At 43.1% G+C, this 21,914-nt stretch overlaps 1 protein-coding gene across 1 annotated transcript in view; it reads right to left on the bottom strand.

Moving 5' to 3' along the window:
- The window catches only part of gabrb4 (gamma-aminobutyric acid type A receptor subunit beta4), a 105,772-nt gene that overhangs the window by 10,102 nt on the left and 73,756 nt on the right, over nt 1-21,914 (bottom strand). The window contains exons 5-6 of the mRNA XM_079847022.1: nt 10,671-10,753; nt 1,929-2,066 (exon numbers count right to left, since the gene is read on the bottom strand). Coding sequence (XP_079703148.1) covers nt 1,929-2,066; nt 10,671-10,753 — 221 coding nt within the window. The remainder of the gene's footprint in view (nt 1-1,928; nt 2,067-10,670; nt 10,754-21,914) is intronic.

Raw genomic sequence — 21,914 nt, 5'->3', positions numbered from 1 at the left:
GCACTTAAAATGATAGACGCATTTTTTAAATTAATTTAAGCAGTGCAATTAAATTAGTTTTGTAAAGGTGCGGTCACAAAATGTCACAGGCAAAAAAGATCCAATGTTTATTAATAGCAGAGAGATGTTAACAGCTCACACATATGTTGAATTTGAGCAAAATCCTTCTCGGAACTCCCCATCTCACAGATTCCTTTTGGAGTGACTGATTTCATTCATGAAATTTTGCCATGCAGCGGTATGTGACCGTTCCTTAACCCAATAAAATGATACGCCACTTTGTGTGAACTGCTTGATTTCCATGAACTGTCAGAATGCAACGATTCATTAAAATTAATCACACATTAAAAGCCAAAAATGTAATTAAACATTGTTCATCACTGTTTTTGACTTACATAGAGCTATAGAACTATAGTGTCAACACAAAACTAACACAAAAAACAACTTAATATTGACGAGAACGAAAAGAGAATGAGGGAGAACACAGGGTTTAAATACATAGAGCAAACAAAGGGAACTAATGAGATAATTGATGAAGCGACAGGTGAAAATAACGACTAATTAACCAGACAGCTAAACTAGGTCACAGGGAACACAGCATAAATGTTAAAAATAGTTTGATCAGTTATTTTTTTTTATTATTTTTTATTATTTATTGTAAATGTAATGATCTCCCTGCAATTGAGATCCACATTGTTGAATTGTTGAAAATACATTGTATCATCTAATATGGTCTCTTCATACAGAGATTCTGAAAAAGTTCCAGTAATTGTTCTGGAATTGCATGATTTTGTTCAAACAGCCAGATCTTCCCTTGTTCTCTGCTTTCACACACATTCCAAACAGTCCCATATAGACAAATAACATTTAATGTAATTGCCAAGCAAATTGCCTGCTTTTTAATTTGTTTTCTGTCCTTTTGTAAATAATTCCATCATCCACAGAACAGCAGTTTTTTCTGTTCTGAACTCATGTTCTTTTTTGCATCTTTGTCTGTATACAGTCTTTATCCTCCTCCTTCCCCCAGGCAAACAGTCACATGATAAATAATGTGACATCACAATTTTTGTTCACAGATAATGCTTTCTGAGATCAATGAACGACCAGTGAATCACTCATCCATTCATTTTCTAAACCGCTGGTCCAATGTGGCTAAAGCATATCATACAGGTATGAATGTATTTTTAATTGATTAAATTGTTTAATTAAGGTTTATAAGCTAGTTTCCATGACAGAGTTCAAGATAAATCTTTCCATTATTATTGGAGCTGCCAGTTTTTCTAAGTTTCAAATGATTATTAAACAGCAATAAGCTGCATCCCTTTTGGCACACCCAGTGTCCGAATTCACTCACTCGTTTTCATTCAATTCAAGTGGACTATATTAGTGGCCTTATATTACTACAAATTTTTCCAGCATTTAAGCTCCAAGCTGTGTTCACATAGGAGGCTCTCAGGAGAAAAAAGAAACCTCAGTGTGAACATCAGCTGAGCTAGAGAAACCCCAACTGCTAACACAGATCATTAACCTTATTGTTCATTATTTGAAATATAGCATGACGGTCACCATGCCTTTTGCCAAGACAGACATGTTCCTGGATCAACATATTTTGTTGATCCTGGAACAACATTCCTGTTAGAAAATTTTATCTTAGCCCTATCCCTATCCCTAAACCAAACCCTACCCATAAGTTATCTCTAAAATCAAAGGGAAATGATTGGTGAATAACACTGATTGATTGATTGATTGGAATGTTGTTCCAGGATCAACAAAGATGTTGTACATGGTGAAATCACGTTTACCATAGCATGACACTAGCAATGGGATAAATTCCTAGGTAATAGATAGACTGATAAAATGTATACCTTGATTGCAATGTAAGTTGCTTTGAAAGTGGGCCGTTTTGCACATAAGTGAATCATCCATACCTGTGGTAAACCTCACTTCCCTGGACACAAGACGTAGCTCCACAATGGAGAACTGAGGCAATTCCAGTTTGTCCACACCAGTTACAGCATTGTCCCCTCCTTGCCAGAAGAACACGATGTCATCTGTGGTGTACCCATCTGTAGAGATGGTAGACAGTGTAATGAATGTTTACATAGTATTTAATTTATAGATACAACCATTGCACTGGACAACAGCAATTTTACATCTAGCAAGCATGCCGATTTGTGAAGTGATACTGCACAACCTACCAGAAGGTGCTGAACAAATTAGTTAATTTGCTTGATCAATGGAGACAAAAATGTGATTTGTGTTTTAGTGATGTGTAAATTGGTCTGCGTTATGTGTCGTTATCAGCACTTTTAATTGCAAAAGTAAATGGTTCTGCTGTTCGTTATCTAGAGGGTCGCTGCGCTCAGTTTCATCACACATTTGTGTTTGATGAGTGTTTAGTGTGCTTCCTTTTTCCTCTTTGACAAGCTGTCACATTATTATGTTTCCATCCACCTATTTTTATGCACATTTTGGGATACCATTATTGTGTTTCGTTTGCATGCTCTGAGGTGCAAGTAATTTATTATATACTGTAGCAAATTACATTTAGTAATATTCAGCACTAGTTCATCAGGAAGTGATGATGTTGTTCATTTTGTATGCGTGTATGTAAACAGTGCTTTATTCGTGAATGTTTTATGCAATTTTCAGTTTTGCGCATAAATCGCAACTTTGGATAGAAAACATAGCTAATGAGGAGAGATTACTGCAAGAAATAGTTTGTTGTAAAATAGTGAACTTCAGCATTTCACTTGCTGCCACCCGCTGTTTCTGTTCGTAACTGTGTTGTTTATGTGCTTGTCAGCACATAATGCTACATCTTTAATTACATATGATCTCCAATTTCTTCTTGACATTCATACTTTGGCTGTGGATTCATTCTTTCTGCCGTAAGGGTTATGATGAACGAGAACGCGGATCTTCTAATCCTCCGTTCCTAGCCCGACTTCCATTGGACATTTGTCGAGTCCCAGGCTGTTCTTTGCACAGAAGGAAACGGCGAGAAGACACGGGAAGCGTGGCGGTACTATGGTGCGGTTAAGGAGAGTTTGTCGCAATCGCGTTGAACCATTGGAATCTCTCTCTGCTACCTCTCTCGCCTACGTCTCTAACGATGGATTACTTTTTTTATTTTAATACATCTGAGTTAAGACCTTCATGCCTCGTACCTCTCTGGCCACAGCATTTGGATATGGTGTACAGATTGTTACCGGATCTAGCTTTTTTAAGATCAAGCCCCCAGGCTGGGGTAAACTTCAGCAACCTCAGAAATCTTGATCACGCTCCTTCACAGATGCTCAGCATCACTGACTCAATCTACGGAACCAAGATCGATTTCAAATAAAACATTATTAATTAATGACTTCTTTTCAACATGTGATATGGATTTTATGTTTATAACTAAAACTTGGCTAAATTGTGATGAACTTGGCCCTCTTTGCTGAATCGGCACCTGATTACTGTAATTTAGTCAGTTCTTCTTGGACATCGGGTCGTGGTGGGGGGGGTTGCTACAATTTATAAGAACAGTTTTAAGTGTTGTTTATTATCAGTGGACAATTTAGCAGTTTTGAAGTTCAAGTACTTACAGTAAGATAAGTCCAGAAAATGCCCTTCTCTGTGCCTTGATTTATCGACCTCCCTATTATAATAAGATCTTTCTGCTCTGGTACCTTATGACAAACTATTAATTCTAGGTGATTTTAATATACATGTGTGTTGTCCCTCTCATCCTTTTGTTAATGAATTTCTTCAAATTATTGACTCGTTTAATCTCACTTTGTCTGTCACATAGTCTACGCATAAACAAGCCCATACTCTTGATTTGGTCATTTCAGTAGGTTTTACAGTACTGTCAGTAATATAGAGATTGATGAAATCTGTCTATCAGATCATAAGCCAGTATTGTTTAACACTGTACTCAATACTTCAAAGGTTAATGTCAAGTCCCGTGGTCGTCCAATCCGGTCTGTTAATTCTGTTACATCTAAACAGATTGAAGATGCTTTTGTTAGGGATGTTTGCCCTACTGTGTCTTCCTTCTCAGAGATGTCTGTTGATGATCAACTTTATTATTTTAACACTCTGTGTGGCAATGTTTTGGACTCAGTTGCTCCATTTAAAGACTGTGACCATTTAAAATGAAGAAACCTAAATTAAGGACGCAACCTTGGCTTAACAAGGTTTCTTGTTGATAAAATTCATACTATTATTTCTTGTATCCCCAAGTTTGATTTGAACTCATCTGTTAATGACTCATGTTCAGCCTGCTTGTTATGATGAGGAAGGAGAACCCAGACGCAGACAAAGTACACTAAACACGATTTATTATAGGCAAAAAGGGGAAAATAAAGCCCACAATGGGGTAAAACAAGACAAGACTGAGGATACTAACTAGACTATAAACTTGACAGAAGTCTAGACACTAACTAACAGCAAATACACAAACAGGATCTTCACAGGACTCGTAACGAAGACAGGATACTCACAGGAACTATTTTGCAATGACTCACATGAAATAATAGCACAGGCAAGATTCACAGAGTAACATCACAGCAGTATTCACAATGAACCGACACAGGACAGAAAACATAAGGGGATTAAATAGGGAAAAACTAATGAGGGAAACAGGTGACGGCGATGATACAATAATGATAACAAGATGAGATAACAAGGGGGCGGGGTACATGACGAGACAACGCAAGCACACAGCCAAACAAATGGCCATGTGCTTACACACAAAACATGGGCCTGTCATGATCCTGCCTCAAGACCAGGGAAAATCAGAGACAAGGCAGAATCATGACAGAACCCCTCCCTTAAGGAGCGGCTTCCAGACGCTCCCTAAGGGAACACTAAACACGTGACATGACGGACTGAGACATGGACACAAACCAACAAAACATGACAAAAACCAACAACGGCAAACATGAATAAACAATAGCAGGGTTGGGGTGAAAAATCAAAAACAACAGACAAGGCAGAGGAGGTGGAGACAACACAGTTCATGGGGGAATGTCCAGGGTGTGTGGATGGGACTGTGGTCTTGGGTGGACAGGATGCTGGCTGAGGACGAGGGGTCCGGGCAGACTTGGATGGGGAAACACGAGGAACAGTCTTAGGGGAAACAGACCGGGGTGAAGTGGTGACAGGGGTGTCCGGGGAAACAAACAGAGGTCGGGTGACAGCTGGTACGGGGCTGGACACATTAGCTGGGACAGGGCTGGACACATTAGCTGGGACAGGGCTGGACACATTAGCTGGGACAGGGCTGGACACAGACATCCTCCAGTCAGCTGGGACAGGGCTGGACACATTAGTTGGGACAGGACTGGACACAGACATCCTCCTGTCAGCTGGGACAGGGCTGGACACATTAGCTGGGACAGGGCTGGACACAGACATCCTCCAGTCAGCTGGGACAGGGCTGGACACATTAGTTGGGACAGGACTGGACACAGACATCCTCCTGTCAGCTGGGACAGGACTGGACACATCTGCTGGGACAGGACTGGACACATCTGCTGGGACAGGACTGGACACATCTGCTGGGACAGGACTGGACACATCTGCTGGGACAGGACTGGACACATCTGCTGGGACAGGACTGGACACATCTGCTGGGACAGTGCAAGCGGTGGCTGACTTAGGAACAGCGCTCTGAGTGGCTGGCCTCAGATCAACACTGGCTGCAGCTGACTGGGGTACGGCGCTCTCGGCAGCTGACTGGGGTACGGCGCTCACAGACTCAGGACAAGACATGGCGGGGACTTCAAGGATTTGGACAAGACGTTTTAAGTATTGAGACAATGCGTCAGCAACAACGAGGACAGGCATCTTTTGAGAAGCAGAAACCGACCGCAAGAGCTTCAGCAGCTGAATCGGCCGCTGCTCTCTCTACAGCACACACGACTGCGGGCTCGGGAACAGCGCTTGCAGGAGCGGGCTCTGGAACAGCGCTTGCAGGAGCGGGCTCTGGAACAGCGCTTGCAGGAGCGGGCTCTGGAACAGCGCTTGCAGGAGCGGGCTCTGGAACAGCGCTTGCAGGAGCGGGCTCTGGAACAGCGCTTGCAGGAGCGGGCTCTGGAACAGCGCTTGCAGGAGCGGGCTCTGGAACAGCGCTTGCAGGAGCGGGCTCTGGAACAGCGCTTGCAGGAGCGGGCTCTGGAACAGCGCTTGCAGGAGCGGGCTCTGGAACAGCGCTTGCAGGAGCGGGCTCTGGAACAGCGCTTGCAGGAGCGGGCTCTGGAACAGCGCTTGCAGGAGCGGGCTCTGGAACAGCGCTTGCAGGAGCGGGCTCTGGAACAGCGCAATGGGCAGCCTGAGATGAAGAACTAGAGGCTCCCCTTCTCCTCCTCTTTCTCCTTGGTCGCGGAGCGGAATCCGTAGCTGGACTAGCGGCCGGTTGAAGAATCTCCGTGGGGTCTGTAGCAGGAGTTGGGAAGACAAGCCCAGGAAGGGTAGACTCCGTCGAAGAGGACTCTGAGGCAGATTCCCACGATAAGCGTCTTCCTCGCTTTCCGCAGAGGCTAACAGACGCGGTGGGTGTCTCGGGCGTAGAAGAGGAGTGAGCTTGGTCCCCCAGCGAAGCAACAGCGAGAATGCAACCCTCCGGGATCCCGGGCAGCATACCAGGGGAAGACGACAAGGAGGAACCCTGCGATGACCTCCGTGATAAGCAGAGCACCATATCCCGGAACGAGCGGCGGACCAGCTTCTCCCGCTCTGCCAGTGGAGGGGGATCATTGAGACCCGCGATGAGGTAACGATTAAGGAGATCGTCAGGTAAGAAAAACCTCCTCTTTTCTACGACTTGAGCATACTCCCTCAATGGCAGTTCTCCCTGAGGAGGAAACGGGAGCTTGCCCCTCTTCGAGTCAGAAACGGCTCTGAGCCACCAATCTTCCAGAAGAGCCAAAGGTTGATCAACAGGGGAAGACAAACTGTCTGCAGGGTTCTGCTTTGGTCGGTTCATTCTGTTATGATGATGAGGAAGGAGAACCCAGGCGCAGACAAAGTACACTAAACACGATTTATTATAGGCAAAAAGGGGAAAATAAAGCCCACAATGGGGTAAAACAAGACAAGACTGAGGATACTAACTAGACTATAAACTTGACAGAAGTCTAGACACTAACTAACAGCAAATACACAAACAGGATCTTCACAGGACTCGTAACGAAGACAGGATACTCACAGGAACTATTTTGCAATGACTCACATGAAATAATAGCACAGGCAAGATTCACAGAGTAACATCACAGCAGTATTCACAATGAACCGACACAGGACAGAAAACACAAGGGGATTAAATAGGGAAAAACTAATGAGGGAAACAGGTGACGGCGATGATACAATAATGATAACAAGATGAGATAACAAGGGGGCGGGGTACATGACGAGACAACGCAAGCACACAGCCAAACAAATGGCCATGTGCTTACACACAAAACATGGGCCTGTCATGATCCTGCCTCAAGACCAGGGGAAATCAGAGACAAGGCAGAATCATGACACTGCTAAACTGATTAAACTGATGAAACTGTTCAACCGCTAATATGTACTATAATGTGGCAGCTCAGTATCATATAATGAAAAGTAAAAAAATAAAATAAAAAAAAGATTATTTAAGAATAATTTTACTGAAAATGTACACCGGCATTTCTTCTGTTAAGTACAACATTTAGGCACTAGATGGGGGCAAAAAGGTTTTCTGGACAGTATTTTTGTATTAAACGAGACAATTTACATAAGAAAAGTTTTATGTTTAAACAATTAAAGCAACAATTTACATAAGAATGGTTTTACAAACAATTTATGTATTGACAAACACTTTCTATATTGATTGTGTAAAATTTATATAGGAATGGTATTATGAATGTTTACAAAAATGTTTCATGAATGAGGCCCACAGTGTGGTTAGTGACACCAAAGGAATTCAGTTATTGGAAGAGCAAACGTTAATGTTCCAAAAGTACAGAAGTGTTTATACAAGCAGATCTAAAAAAATGCTCACGCCTCAGCAGGTAGCAACTGACGCATTGATCTGCTCAAGTGATAAACAGAAAGCATGAAACAATGTACATGGCGTAATCATTGTAGCTCCACTGATGTACCCGTGATGGACAGGGCACAACATCCTGGTACGACTGACTGATCGATAGTGCAGGGCACCTCATTGATAAACCAGCAAACACTTTCAATCTTACCTACTTCTGTCAATTGTGCCATGAGCCCTCAGTGTCAAACCCCTCCAAGAGCATTTATCACTACTGACACTTAAAGACAGAGTGGGCAGGACGGCAGATATGGATGATTGCTTTAAATGGCCTTAATGATTATGTTTGCTTACATTAGGTATCTGTGGAGTGTGACAGAGATAAGAAGCAAAAGTGAAATTGATGAGCTGGACGAGTTCACGATTTTTCTTCAAGGTGATGTGGTCAGAATGTGAGTAAGAGTTGGCATTTGTGCAGTGTAGGGGAACTTGTTACTTTTGAAGATTGGATTATTATACTAGTACTATTCATTGCTGAAAATGTGTTATTTTAACCTGTTAAATAGCTACAATAGGTATAGCTACAAATATAAGATAATGTGCTTGCAAATGTTTGCTAATGAACTTATTGACTTACTTTATATCTACAAATGATACACTAATTAACAGCTTGTTTATTAATGTGGATTTGAATGATTACAAAGTAAGCAATAATTGACGGAGGACTGTTGAATTATTCCAAAAAATAATGCACACCTGATGTGGTAATGCGGCCACAACACGAAATCGGAGCATTATGTGAAGCATTATTTTTGTAATAATTCAATGAAGCATTATTTTTGTAATAATTCAACGGCCAGGAGTCAATTATTCCTCTTATAATAAGGTTACCACACCTCAAAACATTGTTCAGATGATGCATTTCAAGAAATTTGTCAGGTTTTTGTCCCTAAAAGGCTCTTTTGTGTAGAACTAATTTCTTACACATCTAATCCCAAGCCTCCGTTGCTAATTCCAAAACGTCGTTTTAGAGCTAGTAACAGAGGCTTGAGCCACTGATAGCAGACTGACACAGTTATTAATGCAGTTATTAGAGAGAGAGAGAGAGAGAGAGAGAGAGAGAGAGAGAGAGAGTTAGTTATCAAGCGTGAATGAATTATCTGAGTCTGTGTGTCTCTCAACAGTGTTCGGCTCCAGCGTTTCTTTTAATAATAGTATAAACTATAAATTGTAGTGAAACTGTACGTGTATCTGCTCCAAGAACAGTGCCGTTATTACATTGCTAGTGAGAAATCTCATTTAGCTTTTAAGTTGTTAAACTATTTTACTGCTAAAATCGTCAGAGCAGAGATACTGTATGTATGTGCATTTGAGTGGGAGAGAGCGGCGAAATTTTGTGGCAAAAAAACATGGAAATAATTTTTTATCCTATTGTATACTATATTTATTTGCTTGGTCAGTGTCGTTGTGGGCTTTCATTCTTTTGCTGAAATTATTGAAATTATTTGGCGAAGTGATATGGAACTGTAATGCAGTCAAGACCTGCATGGAACTACTTTACCTGTGCGTTTCCCTGAAAATAATTGGACACCTTAGAACAATTGATCAGATTCAAGCATTCAACTGCCCCGTAGTATAAATGTCATTACATGAATGATCATATTTGAATTGAGGTTAAGTATGTAAGTATCATTACTGTTGTTATGATTATTCATGAGATGACACAACACATTATAAGGTTGTTTATAAGGCATTATTTAGGCATTATAATTCACTAAGAATACACTTACGATGCATTATAAATGCAGGCTTCATCTGGGGTTATAATGCATTGTCCTCTAAAAAAATAAAATAAATAAAAAATCTTTTTTTAAGTTAAAATGCTTTCAAATGTTTACAAACAACCTTATAATATGTTGTACCATCTGATAAATAATCATAACAGCAGTTACAATACATTATAATACTACCTGTTTGTGGTTATAACGTTTAAAATCAAGATAATCAGTTAACATTTAAAAGCACATTATCTCATATTGTAGCTATTTGAATATATATTAACTAATGATCTGTTAAACATTATATAATGTTTGTTAATGCTTTATTAATGAAAGCTAAGTGCTAACAACAAAGTGTTACCAGTCTTGGCACTACGCGCATAATTGTAGTCTCATTTGAAAGAAGGTACTTGGAAGTTTGTTGTCCTCCAGTCAGAATCACATACTGTCATAACAAAATAGCGGAGGTATATTAAGGTATAAAGCTTAAATGTATTGTAAAGTTATTTGAAATTTATTTCCATTAAATATTTTATGACAAAAAAAGGAAATTGACCTTGGTTCTGTTTAGAAATGCAATGGAGCTAAAGACACGTCTTACCATGTTGTATTTATATCTTAGGATATCTCTAAAACTCTGAGTTTTATTTAATATTTTTGTGATTTTATTTAGAGAAGACTCTAAAACATTAGTTCAGCAAAAAAAAAAAAAAAAAAAAAAAAAAAAATCTGTTATTTGTCATAATATTCTGGTACCTGATATGCTTGTTTGGCATATTATATCCTCTAAAACATGCCAGTGTTTTTAACATATGCAGTGTGTGTGTGTGTGTGTGTGTGTGTGTGTGTGTGTGTGTGTGTGTGTGTGTGTGTTCACATTTCCTTTCACTTACAGCTCTCAATCTCCAGGGTGCAGTTCTGTTCGTCGAGGGGGTACCGTCTCAGGTCCATCATGCAGGCTGCTGTAGTGGTTATTCTGGAAAAAGAACAGCAAGAAAACAGGGAAAGGAGAATAGAAAAAAAGAGTGGAGAAAGAATGAGAGACACCGTTATCTTGGTAACCTTTAGGAAATCATAGCTTAGCCTTGACTGTGCCATGTGAATATCTGAGTCATGAGTAATGTTTGCCATCTATTCTCTTATTCTAAGAGAAAAGAAAAAAGGGGGGAAATGCAATCATTATAGGCAAATGGTGTTTGAAGTCTCTTGTTTTTGTTATTTCCCCCACTTGGACTCAGATATATTGCTTGTTTTTAATATTCTTGTAATGTCCTGTAAAAATATGATAAAAGAAAATTATATATAAAAAAAAGAAAGACGCATGCTGTATATCTTATTTTGAAATGTTAAAGTACCCTTTAGTCAATCATTTTATCTCTTAAAACTCACCTTTGATCACCAAAATGACATTTTTAAGCTTTTTTTCCTTGAAAAAAAAACAAAAAACTTCATGCCTTAAAATAGCTTGAATGTAACCCTAGCCTCATTTAGTATACGCGGTTCTATGCATATACAAATTAGGCCTGCCTCCACTAACGCACTATCACACATTGACCAGGGGTGCATTTCCCAAAAGCATCATTAGCCAACTATTGTCGCAAGTTCCGTCGTTATCATCTTAGTTTAACAAGTCTGTGTTTCCCGAAACCATAGTTCTAACGAACATTCACAAACAGCATCGCAAAGTTAAGTTCACAAAAGCTGTGGTTAGAAGCACAGTTTCTAGATTGCATGACATGTGGACTTAATAAATTCGTATCTTGAGCAAAATAAGCAAGCTGACATTCATTACAACATGTGTCTTTTATTTAGAATACATACAAATGTCATTTACGTCTTTCAGTTCATCAAGAGATTTTAAGCACCATTTTTGAAACAGGAAACAGTCGTGACTAGCTAGCTGATTTCTTCAACGATGCATAGTACTTTGGTAGTGAAGCATCAAGTTACGTCGTTGTATGGGAAACGCACCCCTGATTGGTTACAAGGTAGTTTGTGATGTCAGAAACACCAGCGATTTCAAACCGTGTTTTTGAGACTTTGGTTCTTTCAAAGACTTTGTCTTTGGTTCACTACACGTTTAAGGAGAAAATGTTCAGCAATGGTGTTGACACATGAATTTGCACATGGTTTGTCTTAAAACACATTAAAACACCACATACATATAGACAACATTAAAAGATTGATTTTCACCACGGGGGACTTTAACTATTTCAGAGCTAAAGAACCTCTTGGTTCTTAAGAAATTATTAATGATTATGAATGTGTTGAATAATACACATTATAAAACAGATGGTTCTAGTCCTGGATCCTAATTGGCTATTACAGTGTTCAGAGGCATCATGCACTTAGTATATTTGAGGGGGCACCACTTGGTAGCCTACTTTTGATTTATCGAAGCAAGAACATACTGTACATTAACGCATTTACTGTCGCTATTCTTGAATATTAAGAATATTACGCCTATAAGTCCCCCATCATTCAGTCTTCCACATATTTTGTTGCTCATAGAAACAAAAAAATTAAAGCATATAAGCACTGACACAGCAAGGAAAGCTGCACCTTATCTCATCGTTGTACAGCAAACCTAACGCTCAGTCGATCAGTAAAAGTAATTTTAACAGAAGGCTAAATATTTATATTTTGTACAATTTTGGACGGTCTACCCCAACCACTCGCACACAAAAAGTCGATGGTTCTGCACAAATTGCCAAATCGTCATTTCTGCAAAATGATATTACGTTGGTTCTTACACATTTTGTGACAGTTTCAAAGTGAAATGTCTAGTGAGTGAAACTAAAAGTATGCTCAGTTTTAGTTGTAGCTATTACATTTGTTGAACTTATCGTGTAAGTTTGGAAATTAAATGTCCAGTTCAGTGGTGCTAAAAGGTTAATGCTCTATCACATTTGAAAATAACCACCTACACTAAACCCTGCCCTAAACCTAACCGATAGTGTAACAAAAGCAAACATGAGATAAAACGTACTCGGTTACCTAATATAACCTCGGTTCTCTCTAGAAGAGAGACGCTACGGGTAAAGTCATCTTTTCTCGAGATCTGAAGCCAAAAAATTATCCTTAATTTTGTATTTATTGTCAACGCAGTGCGGCAGTCAGCAGACCATAGCAGGCTGTATAAGCGTGCTCATTGGCTGTCCTGCGGCAACTGCAGCAGCCTACCGGTGAGCCCTGCGTGACGTCACGCCCATTGAGGGCGCTTTGCGCCCTCCACGTGTCACAGCCCGCCAGAATGGGTGTGGCTTAGCGTATATTAGGAAGGGCTCAACAGGCTGAACTCTGGTTTTCATTGACTGAAGCGAATAAGCTCGTGGCGCGAGCACGGCAGATTACGCAATACTCGTTCCCACTTCTAGAGAGAACCGAGGTTACGTTAGGTAACCGAGTACGTTCTCTTACGAGAGGTTCTCTCATATTGCGTAAGTTGTTTACGCTACGGGAACCCCTTGTCAATGCCGTGCGCGCCGAGCATCCACTGCATGAGTCCCAGGGAAAGCCCGGGGAACACAAATGTGGGAAACAGGCAGTCAGCAATGCGGACCAGCACATGTAATAAGCACTTCATAGGAATACAGAGCGGCTCCGCCGGTCTATGTATAAACGTGTGGAGAACAGGCGGCCAGCAACGCGGCCAGCACAAGTACATAAGCACATCATAGGGAAATAAAGAGCGGCTCCGCCGGTCTATGTATAGAGAATATCACCCCTTCGTGCAGCTCGACCAGAAGAGCTAGTAGTCACGTGAGAGTAGCCTGCACATGAACAACTGGACAGAACATACACATCACCTAGACTGATAAAAGTTTAGCCTGCAAGGCGGGAACTTCCAGGTTATAAAACCTAACGAATGTAGAGGGGGAGGCCCAGCCTGCCGCCATACAAATGTCGTGAATAGAAATCCCACTGGACCAAGCCCACGACGAAGCCATGCCTCTAGTTGAAAGGGCCCTGACGCCCATAGGGCACTGCAGGTGTTTGGGCGCATAAGCTGCTGTGATAGTGTCCACTATCCATCTGGACAGGCTATGTCCAAACTCGAGACATGCAGGGCTAACAGATAGCGCGTGTAGATCCCCCACACGTTTTACTGATGACAGAGCTATCAGAAAAACGGTTTTGAGCGAGAGGTACTTTAGGTCCACGGATTCTAACGGTTCAAAGGGATACACTTTCAGGGCCTCTAGGACCAAAGAAAGATCCCAAATCGGAACCGAAGGGGGCCGCAGGGGATTCATCCTCCTGGCTCCTCTAAGGAAGCGGATGATGAGCTTGTTCCTTCCTATTGCACAGCTGCGCGTCGACTCCGCGAACGCTGCAATAGCCGCCACATACACTTTGAGCGTGGAAGGGGACCTGCCCTTGTCCAACAGCTCTTGAAGGAAGGAAAGCACCCATGAAACCCCACACGTGCGTGGGTCCAGGCTCTTTTTAGTGCACCATTTGGAGAACACTGACCATTTAGACGCGTAGAGTCTTCTCGTAGAAGGAGCTCTAGACTGTGTGATCGTATTCACGACCCCTTCTGGCAAGGCAACAGGTATCCGTTGCTTATCCACGCATGCAGAGACCAGCGCTCTGGATGGGGATGTCAAATCGATCCACCGGCTTGAGAGAGAAGATCTTTCCTCACTGGGATCGGCCATGGGGCTACGTGCGACAGCCTCACCAGCTCTGGGAACCAGGTTTGGTTCTCCCATCGCGGGGCTATGAGGAGCACTGAGTGGCGCGTTTCCCTGATCCTCTTGATTACCTATGGTAACAGCGAGATCGGAGGGAAAGCATACAGTGGGCAGCTGGGCCAGGTTTGGGCCAGCGCGTCCTCGCTCTTCGAGAGGAACCTCGGGCAATGAGCATTGTCTTTTGACGCAAAAAGGTTGACTTCTGCTTTGCCGAAAAGGCGCCACAGCGACTGGACTGTCTGAGGGTGCAGGGACCATTCTCCCGGGGGGAAGTTGTCCCTGGACAGTCTGTCTGGGCCGACATTCTCGTGGCCCGGTACATGCGCGGCTCTCTTTCTGGTTGTGAGCATTTTGAACGGTCTTCTCATAAGAGCTTTGTTCAAATATCTCAGATCTAGGATCGGTCTGAGAGCTCCGTCCTTCTTGGGCACGAGGAAGTAACGGCTGTAAAAGCCTGACTCGCTCAGAGAAGGAGGTACCGGTTCTATGGCCCCTTTGCACAGAAGTTTCGCTATTTCTGCACGAAGTAGGTGTGTTACTTCCCCATTCACTCTCGTCTCGGTTCATTCTCGAAAGCACGGGGGACGGCGAGCGAACTGCAACAAATAGCCCTGCTTTACTGTGCTCAGCACCCATTCTGACATGCCTGGAATAGCTTCCCATGCTTTTGCATGTACAGCTAGGGGCAGAAAGGCCTCCGGGTTCCGATTGCCGCACTCTGTGGGCTCGAGAACCTGACTCGGAGGCGCGGGCGCAGTGCGCGTGCTCTCGGTGCTTGAATACGGCGGCTCGCAGACAGCGAAGGCTTGCTCTGTCACTTGTTTCGACGGTGGCGGCTTCTCTCAAAGATCCAGCGATGCAGAGAGTTTAGCTGAAGAGATGAAAATCAGAGTTCAGCCTGTTGAGCCCTTCCTAATATACGCTAAGCCACACCCATTCTGGCGGGCTGTGACGCGTGGAGGGCGCGACGTCACGCAGGGCTCACCGGTAGGCTGCTGCAGTTGCCTCAGGACAGGCAACGAGCACGCTTATACAGCCTGCTATGGTCTGCTGGCTGCCGCACTGCGTTGACAATAAATACAAAATAAGGATAATTTTTTGGCTTCAGATCTCGAGAAAAGATGACTTTACCCATAGCGTAAGCAACTTACGCAATACGAGAGAACCTCTCGTAAGAGAACCCAATTTGCTGAGGCAACCATGCTATTTTAGCTTCAACAAGCCTTTAAGCTCTTTTACCATGGCTTGCATTTCAAAGAACTAATAACACTGCATTGAAGGTGCAATACTGTACCAGGTTAGCAAAAAAAGCCAACTCACTCAAAGTTCTCCAAATAAACATAAAACAGTCAAATGAACGGAGATATTTTTATTGGAAGTGTTCATGCATCATACTAAGTTGATTCAACAAATTCGTTACTTAAATGATGAGAACGTACAATGTTTTGTTGTTCAAACTAAATTGTTTTAGTTTTCATTGAAGTTCACGTTTTTAGTTAGCGCGTGTGCAGTTTGAACCCTGAACGCATGCGCAGTTTGAGACTTCAGCTACTCGGCGGTCAGGTCTCTGTCTGCAGCTGGTAGGGTTGCCAACTTTCTGAAATAGAAATACGGAACGGGGGGGTTGGGGTGCAAAATTGTTGTTGCATTGTTAAAAGTTTCGGTGCATAGGACGACCTATATCCACGATCGCTCTCCATGGTTCTGACCAAAGAAGAGCGCTTTGGAATCTCCATTACGCATCATACCTGGGCTGCATTTTCCGATAACGTTACTCTTAGCGCGCTACGAAGACTCTTAAGATATAACTTAACTAAAGGTATACTACCACTAAAGGTATACCATTGCTAGGCGTCTTCAGGGCTATCATCCACTCGCGAGGCAGAGGCGCTGGCGCCCTCCTAGCAACAGCGCTGTTTTTGGTAAAACATGATTTTGACGACTTCATTAAGTTTTGTTTTGTAGAAAACTCTTTTTAAAAGATTTTCGTTTTGTATAAATTGTATCTTAATTTTGATCAATGTTTTATCAACAAATTGCCCGTATTTATTAAATAAGAAGCAAATATATAGCAGGCAATGTAATAAGGCGCCATGCAGCACAACTTGCATTTCACGTGAACTGGAGGGCGCCGAAACTCAGCTTGTGCCTCACAGATTTGAGAAATATCGACTATCTATTACAGAAAGCTTGAAATGTCTACTTTTAAACTAAAATATTCAAACCATAATAGGCTATTCAAAATAAATAGGCTACTCTCTGATTATCCATATGAAATGTGCATTTCTCTTTGCAGCGACACAGAAAACACCAATTTATTACTAAACAAATAAATGTCTCCTTGCTAATTTAGACACATTCATAATCATTACTTTAACCGGTTCATTGTGGCAAGCTTTATGCGTGCATGCGGTCATAACGCTTATTATTCTGTACCAGCCTATTTAAGTAGCCTAATTAAATTAATATAAAGGGGCGATTTGTCCACAAATGGCTTAAATGAACAACTACAAGTCGACTAGAAAAAAAAATTAGTCGAAGGCAGCCCTTATTCCACATGTTTTCGAACCAGCAGGCCATTCTGGGTTGAGCGAGCGACCCTGCGGAGAGTGAGCGGAGCGGGGTATTCAGAAATGCGCTCTCCGCTCACAAGCTCTGATCGGAACAAACCCGAACCACTGTCTGCTGAACTTGCGCAGAAACATCAAAATAGACACTTGCCTGCCACCTGCACTTTTTCTAAAGGATGAGGTAAACCATTTAATAGCATCTGTCAATATTAATTATTATTTTAATTATTATTTCTAAAGATTTAGAACATTTTAGGAATACTTATAGTAGTAAAACTTTGTGGTGATTCCAATTGACTCGTTTTTTTACAGATCTCCATGGAGTTTTCGTGTATCTGTAACGTCGACCATGATAATCTACTTTGAATGAACACATATAGAGAGGAAAATAGTCAGTAAATAACTTTATAATATCAGTTATCAATATCATAAACCTAATTATGACATCAGTCTGTTTTTCATTCAGTTGTCAATTGGGAAACAGTGCATGTTTTGTTGACAAATTTTATGATTTTACATATGATTTACTTTTTTGATGCCACTGTATGTAAAAGAGCAATCTGTACATTCTTTAAAAAAACTTTGTTGTGGACCAAGTCATATGGATTTGGATATACATGAGGAAGAGTAAAAGATGACAGAATTATCATTTTTGGGTGTGCTGTACCTTTAACTCCCAAAGCAGTAGAGATCCCTATATTGAAGGGATCTATTGAGTGCATCTGCAGATTTAAAAAAAATATATATTTTTTTTTTCCTTTCTTTTTAGGTGAGTGACATTACCACACATCAGAAAACAACAGATCTTGAGGGATTGCCACTTTTCCAGCATGAAAACTAGTTTACTCAGGATGTGTCTGGTAAATGACCATTTTCATTTTCATTTCTTGGTCATTTTTTAAACTATGTATGTTTTACATGTATTCAGGTTATTTACACAACAACATCAATAATAATAATGTTGTTGTTGTTGTTATTTTTAAATTTACACTTCAATTAATACCCCTATCTCATGAATTATTCTCCCAGGATACTGATCCTTTAGACCACGGCACCAAAGATGTAGAGATCGGAATCCTTACTGTGGCCGAAGATGCCGCTGTTACATCACTACCAACTCTGACCAACTAATACTGGAAGAGGCCATTGTTCTTGAGGACATTACAGATCTACCAGCAGCATACGCTTGTTCGGACTCATGAATGCACTGAATATGGATTATCCAAAAGAACTGAAGTATACTTTCAAAGTAATTCAGGAGATTTTCATGGATCTTGGAGGTACCTTCTCTGCAAGAGTGCAGTCACTGAAGTTTAAATTTAGCTAAATAGACAAAGCCATTTTGTAAATGTCATGGGAAAATTTGTGTGACATTCCTCCACTGGACACTGTTTCTTTTATAGTTAATGACTAAAAAAACAAACTAAAAAAACAATACTGCTCTGTCAATGTATTGATTAATGTTAAGTATTAATTGGTTTCAACCTTAGCTTTAAAGGAATAGTTCATCCAAAAATGAAAATTCTGTCATCATTTACTCACCCTCATGTTGTTCTAAACATGAATCATGAGTTTATTTCTTCTGCTGAACACAAAAGATATTATAGTGAAGAATGTTACTACCAAACATTTGATAGTAGCAATTGACTGCCGCAGTATTTTAAGGCTACCGTCAATTGTTTAGTTACCAGCATTCTTCAGAATATCTTCTTTTTAATTTCTTTTTATCTTCTTTTTTTTTAAATGCATTGGTAAGTACCATGCATTGAGTTAACAAATTCAAGACTTGCTACGATAATGCCATTGTTGTGCATCGGACACAAACTGTTTAAATAATAAATAAAAAAATAGGCCCATTTGTATTCAGGCCCATTTGTGTTCAGCCAACTAAAAATATTTTGTTCTGTTATTCATTAGCTAAACATGACTATTTATGTTGAGGCAACTTATGATCTTTTGAGTTGCGTGGACTTCAGTCCCTGTTCTCTTACGAGAGGACTCTCGTACTGCGAAAGAGTATCTTACGCTCGGGGAAAATCCTTTTTCCAAAAATTATCCTTAATTTTGTAATAATGTAAAACACGTTGCGGCAGCATACATACAGACATAGGCAAGACGGCTCGCGCGCCTATTGGCTGTTCTGCGGCAAATGCAGCAGCCTATCGAGCGAGGCCTGGCGTGACGTCAGACCCAATGAGGGTGCTTCGCGCCCGCTGCGTCACGTCCCGCCGAAACAGGCGTGGCTTAGGCCTATAAATACAGCTCGCAGGCAGCTGATATCAGGTTTTTTCATCCTTCAAGCGAAGCACACGCATCGCTAGATCCGGAGAGAAGCCGCGCCGTCTGAGGAAGCCTTTCAGCGGGACGAGTCGTCACTGAAGTCGCTGGCCGCGCCGCCTTCAATCGCCTTCCTGCTGCGCTATCCGGCGCTTATATCCTTTTACTCTCTGTGCTGTGTGTGTGTTCGCTGCCGCGACACACACTTCCTAAAAGAGTAGCGTCTTTTTTAAGATGCCTTCCTGCGGCTCGTGCAGAGCCACACTCAGCGACGGGGACCGCCACGTTATCTGCGTTTCCTGCCTGGGTGAGGAGCATGCAGCTCTCGCGCTCGCTGACGGCGGCTGCCCTCATTGCGAGCTATTGCCCATGGCGACTCTGAGGACTCGCCTGGCATTTTTCACTGCACTGCACTGCACTTCCACTCGCTGCCGCCGGTTGAAGAGGCGATAGCAGCCCACTTATGCCCGCCCTCCGCTGGACGGCGCGCTAAGCTGGCACTACCCTCGAAAGCTTGCCGCATGACGTCAACCCAGCTGCGCTGCGCTTTCTCCGCCGTCGGGCAGGCTGCGTCAGCGCTGCACACCATGGCCACACTGCATATTTTCCAGGCCGATCTCCTCCGAAAGCTGGACGAGAAAGGACCAGATGCAATCTGCGTGCCAGACTTAAGAAGTGCTACGGACCTCGCTCTCCGCGCTACTAAGTCTGCTGCACAGGCCATAGGACGGAGCATGGCCTCTCTCACCGTGACTGAGAGACACCTGTGGCTAACGCTCTCCGAGATGTCTGAGTCCGAGCGCGTCGCTTTCCTCGACGCTCCGCTTTCTCCTGCTGGCCTCTTTGGATCTTCCGTCAAGGTTTTCGCGGAAAGATTCACCGAGATACAGAAAGCATCACAGGCCATGAAGCACTTCCTTCCGAAGCGCTCAAGTTCTGCAGCAGGCCGTGCGAAACCGTCTGCTCAGAGCTCACAGCCTCAGCCTCCGCCCACCGCCGCCACTTCGCAGCGCCGACAGGCCCGAAGCGCGAGACCGCGCTCTCGCTCATCCAGCCGCCGCCCCGCCCTGCGTGGTCCACGGCCTAGGATTGTGGTGAAGCCCGAGGCCCCGAAGTCGTCCTAGCACGCCTAGGGAAACGATGGTGTTCAAGTCCCGCTGCGGCCGGACTTCCACCAAAACTCATCGCTCGTCCAGTTCCAAGAAATGTGACTGGTCCAGTGTTTTTCGCAGTCAACAAGCCGGTTCCACTGCCCGCTTGCCTGCACACAAATGCCGTTTTTCACGGCTACCCAGATAAATCCCAAAAAGAGTGTATTTTCTGGTGTCCCGGCCACGGCCGATGGTGTTATATGTGTAGACAAAATGCCCACTGCCCAGTGCCCATTCCTACACACAAGCACAGCCCGTCACACAGGGCTCGCGCACATAAAATCGACTCAGATCGATTGTGCATTAAACGTGGTAAATGTGCCCACTACCCAGTGCCCACAAACACTACGTTCTGCATGTCTCAAGGTTTCTGTAAAAACGAAACCAACGTGCATTCGCTCTGCTCAGGCGGACAATGCTCTCAGTGTTGTAAATGTGCCCGCTATCCCGGGCCCACATCCACACATAGACATGACAGTTCCTACGGGACTCGCCCAGCCCTCCCCCTCTCGGTTGACCACCGCAGAGGAGTCGAGCACGGGCAATCTGCCCGCTGTTGTCAGCGCGCCCCCTGCCTCAAATGTCATGAGCGCGTTGCTTATGTTACAGCACACCGAAGCCCCTCTGTCGTTGAACGAACGGAGCGCGCTTCGCATTCAACCCCTAGCTATTCGTGCAGATGCATGGGCAAGGCTACCCGGGGTTTCGAAGTGGGTGCTAGACATTATAAAAAGAGGCTATTCGCTGCAGTTTCGCCGACGACCTCGCCGCTATACGGCGCGCGTCGAAACCACGGTGAAAACAGAAGTAGCACATCTACTTCGAGCCGAATTTGTGAAACTATTGAGCAAAGGGGCCATAGAGCCTCTCTCTCAAGCTCAGAGCGAAGGAGGGCTATACAGCAGATACTTCCTGGTACCGAAAAAAGAAGGGGGTCTCAGACCCATACTAGATCTAAGGCAACTGAACAGGGTGCTTGCGAAGCGACAGTTCAGAATGCTCACGACCAGAAAAATCCTCGCACAGATTCGCCGAGGAGATTGGTTTGTGTCAATAGATCTGAAAGACGCGTATTTTCAAATACAGATAGCGTCACGTCACAGGCGATTTTTGAGATTCGCCTTCGAGGGCCAGGCATATCAGTACACAGTCCTGCCGTTCGGCTTATCCCTAGCACCCCGTACATTTACGATGTGCATGGATGCAGCGCTAGCACCCCTCAGACTACAGGGCATGCGAGTATTGAACTACTTGGACGATTGGCTGATTCTAGCTCAATCTCACTCGGAGCTCGTAGAGCACAGGACCATTTTACTCGATCACCTCGAGAATCTGGGTCTCAGAGTCAATTGGGCGAGGGTGAGGGTGAGGGTGGTGTCTACGGACGCATCCACCTCGGGATGGGGAGCGCTGCTCGAGGGCAGACCATTCTTCGGCCT

This window comes from Squalius cephalus, assembly GCF_949319135.1.
Source record: "Squalius cephalus genome assembly, chromosome: 17".
Taxonomy (NCBI): domain Eukaryota; kingdom Metazoa; phylum Chordata; class Actinopteri; order Cypriniformes; family Leuciscidae; genus Squalius; species Squalius cephalus.
Note: the sequence above shows the minus strand (reverse complement) of the source record. Positions and strands in the feature narration are given on the sequence as shown.